This window comes from Cottoperca gobio, chromosome 14 (genome assembly GCF_900634415.1).
Source record: "Cottoperca gobio chromosome 14, fCotGob3.1, whole genome shotgun sequence".
NCBI lineage: Eukaryota > Metazoa > Chordata > Actinopteri > Perciformes > Bovichtidae > Cottoperca > Cottoperca gobio.
The window spans coordinates 9,303,012-9,314,787 of NC_041368.1; the positions used below are offsets into that span (position 1 = coordinate 9,303,012).

Here is an 11,776-nt window from a genome sequence, read left to right on the forward strand (position 1 = left end):
GATAATCTCACATTACGAACAGACCCAAGTTATATTCTTCACAGATCTGCAGAGCTTTCATTGTACAGGTTTGATACAGTAACGTTAGGGATCTCTCCACTAATGTTAGTGACCAGTGGTAAACATTGGTTGGCTTGCTTACCTGTACAAACAGTTGAACATGGTTATCTGCCAATAAAGAAATATTGCACACTGAATGGGGAAAAGACTCACTTTAAGACACTTATAGTTTTTAAGATGTTTTTTTTTTTTATCAATTCAACAAGCTTTTCATATCAAACGTTCAAATCATACTCTCAACTGTGTTTCACTTAAATATATACTAAATCATTTCAACTGGGTAAATTAAACATCCTTTGTGACATGTAAACATAAAACACAAACTGAAAGTAAGATAACACTTTTATGTCTTTTCCTGTTGATATTGTGCAGCCAGTTAGTTTACATTAAGTAAAAAAAGACACTAAAGACAACTGTACACAAAATTTACATTCCTCTAACAGTTCAACATGGCTTCTGTCTTCTAAGCTTTTCTTTTTTTGTATACAATCAGGTTCAGTATGTACAGTTATGGGGAACATATGTTTAACTTGGGGAAATGATTTGTCTCATTGCACACTGTACAGATGATCATGAAGGGATTATCTGGAGAAAAAAATAAAAAAGGAAGATCCACCCAAATGCTCACAAGCAAAAGAGCATAAATACTTCCAACGACTTAAAACATAGGGAAATTAAAGCAGAGCTACTACCGTAAAAGATAACAAACCTGATTTGACCACGTCGGTTCTTAAAAAACATAAATGTAGATCTTGATGTTTAGTTTTGAATTTCATTGTCTGTATCCAAGCGGTTTATTTGAATATAGTGAGCCATATTAGAACATCTCTGCTTGTTGAGAGACATTACAATTCAGGCACTGGAGGAGAATCACAATAAATTGGAAATGAGTATCTGTGCATTGAGATGAGAATATTAATTTGTACTCCCCAAAACAAATCTGATTCTCCCCGTTTACAATATCCAAAACACTTCCTATCGAGTCCCTGTGACTATAGTCTGTTAATCAGCAGATATTCGTTTCAAAGCAATTCAGGGAAGAAGTGTTTGAGATGTTTTGAAGCCCGCACACTTTGTACAAAGAACTCAAATCAAAGTAGAAAGTGACAACATTTTGGAGTGCTGTTGGGACATTAGTTGTCCTGTTGTTGAGGAGTGCTACAAGTCTTGTACTTTTGTCATCAACGAAGGCTTCTTAAATACGAGTTGTATGACAAATTAGAGTGATGTCATACAAGGAATTCAACTTATTTGGGGGTACATTAATCATTTTGACGACTATATTTTAACCTCTTTGTGTGGCAGATACAAAGGACGTGGACAGAAATCACACGCTTATGTTTGTGTTGGCCGAAGAAAACCTCTTCCTGGTTGAGTTTAGGGAAAGAAATCCTCTTAGTGGTTTTTACATAATGTGGACAGATGAGGCAATTCCCTGCAGAATTTAAATTATTATCCATAATAAAACCATCTTGCTTCCATTAGGTGGTGTGTGTGTGTGTGTGTGTGTGTGTGTGTGTGTGTGTTTGAAATTGTAGGCTTTAATTTACACTATGAAACAGACACCATATGTCACTTTTAACGCACTGTTGGTCATAAACAGGATTTTTCACGCAGCAGAAGGTGTGTTGTAAAAGGTTGGCGGTGTCACTGTTAACCAGTCTCTCTTAAGTCCCCAAGTTTGAGAGCTTTTTAAATTCACAATATACAATGAATATTCACAATAAAAACGTTTGCATCCCAAGTGATGATTTGTTTCTCTGAAGAGGGGTCCTTGGTTCAAAAAGGTTTTGAGGTTCTCGGCGAGAAGCCGCGACAAAAACCTTCATTTGATCCACAATTTGCTTCAAGTCTGTTATCTGGCGGTTTGGGAAGGTAGTCAGCGGACCAGACCGGGACTCTACCACTTGCCCCTCTTGCTCCAGTCCTTAGGTGTGAAGTGAAGGCATTTTGAATCTATGCGCAAATGTCTCTTCTGCATCGCTCTTTCATGCCCATCCACAATGTCCTCTGAAAGAGTCAGGATGTACTGGCCCTAGATTCAAGAGAAGAGACCGAGTCAATGTTTCAGACAGAAGGTTGCGTCACATTTTCTACATCATACTGCATATATTTTAGGGGGGGAAATAACCACATCTGGCTACATCAATGTGGGATCTGAGTGGAAACAACTAACGTATTATATCAGCTGCTTGTGCTTTGGTGTCAAATACTGAAGAAATGGCAGTTTATAATTTAATACATTTTCACACGTGCAAACACCAAATCCTTCCGTCAGATCTCCCTCTTTGGATGTTGCAATTCTCTCCACTTTTATTTGATAGATGTAAACAATGCTTGTAATGTAAGATTTTGTTTACCGCATCTAGGCTTGTGCCGATCGGATCTTGACAATTGCTATTAAATATATATTTTGTTATGTTTAAATATAATGCTCATACTCTCGTCTGAATGTTTAGTAACATAACTTCACCTGTATTGCTTGCAGAAAGCTTAAACGTTTGATTATTTCAAAGCTCCGTCAGACACTGAGCCACACTCAAGAGAATTATTAAAAATCTTTAATCCAAATTAAATTATGTTCATTAATAATCATTTTTAAAAGGCTAAACAGAGAATAAAGTATTTAATAAAAATGAAAAAATATACTGTTCCTAAAAATGTTATTATTAAGGTTAAAAAAATTGAAAACTTTATTACTTACTCTTAGAAATGCAAAGCATACTTAAAATGACTAAATGACGAAGTCGTCCATGGCTTCATTTCACTAGCTGTGCTATGACTTAACTCCGCCCCCTTCTACTCCCGCCCAATCCCAACCGCTTCTTGTGTTTTGCAGTGGACGGCATCCAATCACCAACGTCTGCTGTTTATTCATTTACATTTTTCATTATTTGCAAGTATATTGGGGGGAATCCTCGAGGGGGGATTCATGCCCCATTAATGTACACAGCAAAGTTGTTCATTGATACACCACTGTGCTGCAGATGCAATCAGAAAGGGCGTTCACAGCGTTGGTCTCTCACCTTGTAATAGTTGATGAGGTTGAGGTACTGAAGCGTTGAAATGACGTCTTCTTTTTTTACACTTGTGATCTCACTGATCTCACTGGAGGTTTAAAAAACAAAAATGAAGAGTGAGTCCAATCATGAAACTGATGTTATGTAAATGATTAACGGGAGACAATTAATAAGAGCTCGAGATAAAATGCCAGGAGTCACATACTTGATGGTAATCTGCGGCCTTTCTCCATTGTCAGGTTTAAGGTCCATGAGAATTTCCAAGATGGTCTGGGACCAGTAGGAGCGATACGACAACAGGCCGAGGTCAGAGAGTGGCTTCTCAGGAGTTCCCGTCTTCCCTTCTACCTTGGAGAGCTCGTAACCTGACACACACACACACACACACACACACACACACACACACACACACACACACACACACACACGATTAGATAATGAGGTGAGGCGAAACACAGAAAACGCATGTTTATTTACTGAACATTGTGCCACTGTATTTGATAGCACTGAATACTTACTGAACTCGATGAGCAGTTTGCCATAGCCTCTCCGCTGGTAGGGAGGTAAGGTCAGAATGCAGGCAACGTTATAATCTTCAGTCGACTCTTTTTCCTGCGTGCAGAGATGAAAAATGTAAGTTAGGTTTGAAGAAACCGTGTTTAGATAGAGGACTGTTTCCGAACCGTTATGAGTGGACTGTTCATACACTCTGTACCTGTAGTTCGAAATGATTTGCATAATGTGTGTACCTTAGAGAAGTAGCCCACTATGTGGAAGCCTTTGGAGTCATACTCCGTCATTACATAGAAGAGGAAAGGGTCCGTGTCGTAATACAAGGTTTTGTGGTCCAGGAAACACTTAGCAAGTAAACACAGGTTCTGGGAATAATTCTGGAAAAATATAAAAAACAGACACATATCAAATCAAAAACTAAACTAAACGAACAATAAATAGAATTATAATAAAAATGTTAGAAGAAATATCTTATTACTAACTTTGTTTTTCCTGCCGTCAATCTCAAAAAATGAGATGGTGCCTTTGCGGTAGATCTCGTTGCCTGGGGGATGTCTTAGATGACATTTTGTCTGTCAAAGATGTGAGACACAGGAGGATGAGTGCGAGAGCAGCAAGAGATGGAGGGGCTAAAGACGGAGACATACCGACGACTCTTACCAAATGCCTCTGGAGACACTTGAGGCTTTTGAGGTACTTGAGACAGAATTCACAGAGGTAGAGGATGGGCAGCGTGGTGAGTTCCTGTGGGTACGGGGAGAAGTACCAGGGCTTCAGTCTGTGACGTCCCAACTCTATACACTCGATGTTTTTCATCCGGGTGACGATGTCGTCATGGCTGCGGTCGGACACCAGACTGCCTGTCATGCGGGGTGCAGTCGGGATGCCGTCCGAACTGTCTTGGGAATCCTGGTGGTAAACGACGTGGATATTAGACACTTTGCTGCAGTTATTTTCAAGTAGTTAAAACTAAAAGCTGCATGGACCACTGGTACTGTAACATTCCTACACATTTAGATTTCTTTGCGTTTAGATTTGCACACAGACACACAATCAACGGGCGATAGCAGAAAGTAAACCAGACCTCTGGTGGTGGTAGAAAGACACTGGCACTCTGAGGGTTGTTGTACTGCAATACCTTTATCATCTGGCAGGGAAAGACACAAAAACACTGGCTGTTAGAAACAAAAGAGGAAAATAAAAGGTTTCTTATTTACACTGAAGTTTGGTTTAGGGGCAGATTGAAAGCAATACGGAACTTCAGCGTAACATTTGTTTTAGTACATCCCCGGGTTGATTCATCGGGAGCCAGCCAGCAACACGTAGGTCGTGTTAGATGTAAATGAATGAGTGAGGACAAGAGCAGACAGACGCGAGAGCAAATAAATAAATACTCCTCGCTGTGCAGTTTCAACAATTAATTCTGCCACAGCATTGGATTTCTAAATGAAGCAAAACAAAAAGTAAATATAAACCAAGTCAACCATGTCTGAAGAATTAAAAGACGTAACATTCTGTAGAAAATTAAAATGTCCCCAAAACTAGCTGACATGTTGTCAGTCGTGTTTATTTTTATTAATTCAAACTAAAGCAGAGGCCTGTGCTACGAAGAGAGTTCAACATACCGAGGACATCTTTGTGTTATCTGGCTTAACTAACTCTGACCACACTGGTCCTGCAGCGGTGCTCATCACCTCCGTATATCAACCCGATGGTTCTCAGTCTGGCTATGTTCACATTAAGAAGGGCGTGTGCAGCGTATGAGCAATCATAAACATTGACAAGTGCACTGTCAGCAGAGCGTCATATCTCACAAATGAAGAGTAAATTTAAATATTAGATAAATATGAAGAAGTTAAAACACTTAAGAAACGAAGTTGTGTCCTGCTTTAAAACGTGACAAACATAAGCAGCAAGGACACTCATAAAATGTACTAATTAAAATAATTAGTTGGCAAATGTGTTTGTCAACATACTTGATGAAAAAAGAAAAGGGGAAAAGTGTATCTCGTATAAGAGAATAAAGAAGTATTACAAAGTATTCATGTCAGAAACATGTTTTTACTTTAATCATGCTCTTATTAATGCAGGCAGTATTTGTGGTCATTTTGGGTTTTAATACGGGTGTAGCTGAACATAAATAAAATGTGTTCTTGGACTAAGGTGTTTAAATAATATACATACGTTTAGATATTTTAGTTTGGAGCGTTTCAAATAAAAAGATTAAATCACGCCTCTTCAAAACCAAAACGATGCAGAGACTCTGACAAGTTATACATTTGAAATGAGAAAAAAGATGAAATATACCTCGTCAGTTCCCCCACAATTAGCTTTTCTCTTCCTCCCGGGCTGCGAGGGGATGAGTCGTCGGGCAGTGCCGTTCTATCGTTATGAAGAAAAAAGAAGTTGTGCATTAAGCCGGTGAAAAAATATTTAAACTCAAAACATTTGAGAGACCCAGACGGTTGTCTTTACCGTTGTGAGCGAAGAGATCTGTTCATGGTCTTCGCGAGACTTAAAGGTGTTGGTCTCCCTCACGGCAGGAAACCCAGCTGCCTGAGAGGCTTCAGCTGAACTTGGCAGGGAGGACACCGAGGTGGCCGGGGGTACCTGAGTCGTCAAGGGAACGGTCTCCACTTTCCTCTTCTGCAGCAAACAAACAGTGTTAGACATTTGTCTTAAAAGGAGTACAAACAGACTAAACGCTTAAACAAAAAGGAAAATAAATCAGAATTCTTGTTTCCTAACTAGAGGCAAGTTTTCAAAAATACACAGCAATGTAACGATTAAGAGCTGGGCGTCATAGCAGTGCGATCTGAATATAACAGAGTTACTACGGCTTAAGGCAAGTCAGATTTAAGACGTGGGACTTTTTTTTTTAATGCCACATGGAATGAAATTCTAAGTTTTAAGCTCAATTCTTCCGCTCTCCGGATCTGTGACATTAATCCTCATGTTAAACAAAAACTATCATTTGGAGATTTCACAATGCAAATAATGAGAAGAAAAAAAACTGTTCATAAAACGCTTTTTCCCCCATGTCTCATAATTTAATACTTTTGAAAGACATTTTAAAACCAATTAAGACTTAATTTTTTTAGATTAATGAATTCAATGTATTTTAAGACTTTTAAGGATCCGCAGGAACCTGAAGTATCTACAGTATGTTCACTGGTATGACCTAAGACTGTGTGGTTTAATGGTAAATATTATTTTATTTTACACCTGCCGATAATGACACCTAAAGGCCCTGTCACACATATCCGTATGACAGAAACGTATGCCGGCGCATACGAAACATCGGCAATAGGTTGATATAAACTACGGGTAAGTTGTGATCGTTTGAAGGTCGCAGACGATACGCCGAACACGCCAGACATACGGCCCTGTCACACAGTTCAGTATGGCAGAAACATGCCGGCGTATACGAAAATTTGTCAGAGTCCAAATACGTCCAACTTTTCCACAGCGGTGTTGTAGCTGACGTATACATAACGAATTATTATACGTATGTCAAACATTGATAGCGTATCACTTAAATTTCACTAAATTTCTGGCCAACGGAGCTGGAAAAGTGCCATCTGGTTCACGTCATGCTGATGCTGGAGAACGGCTAACATGCTGAACGCTAGCTGTACTGTAGAAACACGTTCAATAAGTTACTCCGTCGTCAGGCATCATCTTAACATAGGGTAGGAATAGGTTATCCACTCGTTATCAATACATTGGCTGTAGGATTCACCGTCAGCCGACGTAGCCTATATCTAACGTTCCTCTAACGTAGTGACCTAGGTATTCACGTAGGTATTTACGTAGGTAAATATTCACGTATGTGTAACATCACGTAACGTCTGCATATCTTATGAAGCACACGTCGGATACGTCCGGTAATTTTGAACATGCTCAAAACATCAGCGTTCAACAACGCACCCCAGCGTAACACAGTGAGCTCTTAACGAATACTACTTATACCTTACCTTATATCTACGTACACCAGCGTGTTGCTGATATTTTGTATACGCCATATTTTTGTATACGTTATGCATTTGTTGGGTATTCGTCTGATACATTTTGTATTAGTAAGTGATACTCTATCAATAGGTTAGATATGCGTATCTGTATATGTTCACTTTTCCGATCCGATCCGATGAAAAGTTGGACGTATTTGGACTCTGACAAATGTTCGTATGCGCCGACATACGTTTCTGTCATACGGATATGTGTGACAGGGCCTTAATAGAAAGATCCATCTTCAGCACAACATGAGAGATTACAACACAAACAGAGATTACCAGCTACCTTGAAAGATTTGTTGAAGTTGAAGTGTGGCTTGACAAGTCCAGAGCATACACCTGACAAACATTTGGAGACACTGTTTGTTAAAGCACTTCCAGTTGTGATCTGCACGACCGGATCAGCTTCTTCCTTTTTTATGTCATGGTTGTTTATTTCTGGATTCCCAAGCAGTTCAGAATGACCCGATAGCTGTATGATCACAGAAGAAGAAGAAGAAGAAGAAGAAGAAGAAGAAGAAGAAGAAGAAGAAGAAGAAGAAGAAGAAGAAGAAGAATGTTAACGCGAGGATCAAACAAGGTGTCAGTCATTACTAGAATGTGTAAATTCAAGTTGTACCGGTGTAGGGAGGGTTTTGCCTCTGGAAGGAGCTGTGGCAGACTGTGCGTTGAGATCTAGACTCTTCCTCTGAATTGAACAGAAAGGAAGAGGAGGAGGAGGTTAACGGATATTCATGGTAACCCTCAGGGATTCACTGGACACAACTAATGTAGTACATAATAACTAACAGCATTAAAAAGGAACCGTCTCTGTGGCAATCTGGATCAGATCTGAAGAAGTATGAATACAAACATGTAGAACTGTAAACTAATGATTTCAATGTTTCTTAAAAATGGAGAGTTCCCTATAGTGCACGCTCCTTAAATGTTTAGTGTAGAGGCTGGTTTGAATATTAAACATTGTTTAACATATAATCCATGGATTACAGCTAGCAAACACATCATATATTGTGTGGGTACATTTGAACAAATCATTGTTTCAAGCAGCATGCAAAATATAGTAGGTCATTAGTTATGTGACCATGTAAAAGTTTCTTATGATGTGTAGTTACGTTGAGCTTTTCTGCCCTGCAAACCAACGACAAATGATAAAAAACTGTAAACACATAAAATTATTCTTTTTGTAGTATTGACCACTGACTACAAATCCTGGTCTAACCGGTTACAATCTACACCACATGATTATATCCCCTTAGCAATAATCATAACACAGTAATTAGGATTGAAATCAACGTTTAAATTCTGCGTGTCTTGAAGCTTACTAAGGGTTTACTAGTCTCACCAGGACTAATCTCACTCATCTAACAGAAATAGCATCCACTGGCATTCCTTGGAGCCATCTTTTAATATTACTCAGTAGCTGCTGCAGCCGTCAAACACACAGGGGTGTAACAGGCAGACTCCTGTATAAACTCTTTTCACATGATGCTGCCAAACCTGAGTGCAATGTTGCAATGTTTGGGGGTCTGAGATGAACATTTAGTGGCGTAGCACACGCTTACCCCTTCTCTCTCCGGAGAACTGGGACGGGAGCCTGGAAGACCGTTCTTGGTTGGCGTTTTTGCTTCTTTCTTAGGGAACTGAAGCTTCTTCATGTCCAGCCGGTCCCCTGTGACCCACTCATCCAGGCGCTTGTTGACTTTTAACACAAAGACATTTGCTGTGATGTTTCTGTGTAATGTAATTCAGCCTGTAAAGCGACTGTAACAGTTAGAATGTCAAAGAAAAACAAGAAGTAACACAAACTATACTCACAGTCAATATAGTGAACATAGTAAAGCTTTCTCGAAGAGACTTCCTTCACACTTAGAATTTCAGCCAACGCTGTAAGAAAAGCAGATATGTCAAATTAAAACTTGCAATGAACTGTACTCAAATTAACAACATTATTGTGATTTACCAACAACAGTCAACAGACATCATGGGTTTAAGGAGTCATGTAGCTTTCACTAAACTAAGGAAGCAAGTAGTGTTGAAACACTAAGCAGCGTACTCAATCAGTCAATGGACAGAAAATCAATCACTTTATATTTAGCTTTACAAGTATATTTGCGGGGATGCTCCACACATATGTAAAACATTAGTTTATTTAGCTTTTATAATGTGTGTGAGTTGATAGTTATACCTCTTCAGACTTGTATTATAAATTGATTTATATAAGATCATACATCTCCTTACTGGCTACTCATGCAACCTGTGACAAGGGGTGGTGAATACTTTCAATGAAAGGATCAAATATAAGCAACCAGTGCACAAAACAAACTTGGAAGATTAGGGGAAAACTGTAATAAAAGGTGTAGTCAGAGCAGTAACGGTGCTCCTATAGCCTTTGTGAAGTTTAACAATAGCCATTTGAGTAAGTGTCGCTGAGACGCTCGACTGATTCTGGCTGGTGTTATTGTGGCCGTTACTTTTCTCATCCTGCGACATGTCAAAACAAGTGGGACAACTTTAGCCCAAACATGTCACTTATAAGTGAGCCAATATGCATTCAGACAACCAACTATTTAACCTGAACAATCTGTTTCACATTTGTAAACAACAGCCTGCTGTCAGATGGATTTCGCCTAAGTTAGTCTTTGTCAATAAAGATAGTTTATAAAAGATTACCCTGAGAGTTAGCTAGCAAATTTATTGTTGGATATAAAAGTGGTCTAGTAAGCATTCAAATTAAATACAGACACATTGTACAGCTACGTGAGTATGATGTTTACAGTGCGTTGAGTGGAGGCCGTGGCGTCTGATAACAACAGCTGAGGTCCGCTAGTTAGCATTAGCTAGCTTAGCTAAGGAAAAACAACTGGACAATACTTACGCCATTCGTCCTCATGTTCTTGGTTTTTACGAAGAACGGGGAGGCGGCAGCCCTCAAAAATATCGACCTGTCGAAAATAACACGTTAATTTGCATCCTGAAACTAGTCAATGTCTCTAAAATAAAAGTATATCTCTCGAAAACCTACCGATGATGCGTTGTCCGCCATTTTCGTCATCTGTACGAGCAGGAGCAGGGTGTTGTGGGAAAATGCCGGTCCACAACAAAGATGAAATAAAAAGCAAGATGAAACTTCTTTGATTAATGTGGGGAGCGGAAGTCGGAAAACCAACCCGGAATAAAGAAGCAGGAGATTTCACCAAGAGGCAGATGAGCTATCTGAAAAATAGCAAGAAAGAAGAATAGCAAGTGAAATATCACGTGTCCCTGCTAAGTTTTGAATTTAATATTGACCTAATATCTTTTATAAAAAGAACGCCTGTCCCTTATTTCTACATCTAAAGGATATATGAGCTATTTTGAAATTACAGCCAACATTAATTAAACATATTTTCGATTTACTAAATATTTATATTTATATGATACAAGATAAAATCAAGGGAAATATTTGGTAAATCGAAAATATGTTTAATGTTGGCTGTCATTTCCAAATAGCTCATATATCCTTTAAATGTAGAAATAAGGGACAGGTGTTCTTTTATATAAAAAATATAAGTGATATACAGCAAGAACAACACATAAAAGGCCATAATGACTGGTCTATGATTTAATTTTTGTATGTTCCTTTTGGTGTTAAGTGAGTGTACCAAAAATAAAAAATAGGAAATATGTTTTTGTTTTTCTTATTTCTGATAAAATATGATAAAAACAAAAGAAAAACAAAGAGGAGTAAAGGATTTAAAAACTTCATCATTAAAACTTTAACCTTTTAAGGAGATAAAATCATATGGCAGAAAATTGCTGGAAAGTGCAAATGTTGCACTTACTATTTAGCGAAAAACAAAAAAAGTCCCTGATTCATTCTCTTTGGTGGTTCCTTGTCGGTGAATAGTAATTGCAGATATATTCTTGGACCTCACTCTATCAGCTACCCCACTGACATTTAATTTAATATACATTATTTTTACTGATATAAACCATAACACTCAAATTGTCTTTTCCATCACAACACATATTTCAATTAAAAATGCATACAAATTGACATAATCCCATTAAAAATGCTTTGTAGTTTTGAAAATTGTGCAGTTATAAGTACTATTAACTAATGGAACAATCTTTACTTGAACAAACAAGGCACCAGCCTCATTATGTCGAGATGAAATTACATTTCACATA

At 38.4% G+C, this 11,776-nt stretch overlaps 1 protein-coding gene across 1 annotated transcript; it reads right to left on the reverse strand.

Moving 5' to 3' along the window:
- Positions 1-226: 226 nt before the first annotated feature.
- kat5a (K(lysine) acetyltransferase 5a) lies at positions 227-10,747 on the reverse strand. The gene is made up of 16 exons (XM_029448952.1): positions 10,629-10,747; positions 10,482-10,548; positions 9,422-9,490; positions 9,169-9,305; positions 8,226-8,294; positions 7,893-8,078; positions 6,069-6,239; positions 5,901-5,975; positions 4,678-4,740; positions 4,254-4,502; positions 4,076-4,165; positions 3,830-3,970; positions 3,599-3,692; positions 3,286-3,445; positions 3,087-3,168; positions 227-2,095 (listed from the first exon to the last, which is right to left on the reverse strand). The coding sequence occupies exons 1-16, from the start codon at positions 10,656-10,658 to the stop codon at positions 1,961-1,963; spliced, it is 1,818 nt and encodes a 605-aa protein (XP_029304812.1). The 5' UTR covers positions 10,659-10,747; the 3' UTR covers positions 227-1,960.
- Between the last annotated feature and the right edge of the window lie 1,029 nt (positions 10,748-11,776).

What these genes read in the sequence shown, in the direction of transcription:
- kat5a (XM_029448952.1), bottom strand. Translation starts at nt 10,658, where the DNA reads ATGACGAAAATGGCGGACAACGCATCATCG. An exon ending in AGAACATGAGGACGAATGGC is followed by an intron (nt 9,491 to 10,481) that starts GTAAGTATTGTC and finishes CTTTTCTTACAG; the next exon opens with CGTTGGCTGAAATTCTAAGT. An exon ending in GTTCTCCGGAGAGAGAAGGG is followed by an intron (nt 8,295 to 9,168) that starts GTAAGCGTGTGC and finishes TGTTCAATTCAG; the next exon opens with AGGAAGAGTCTAGATCTCAA.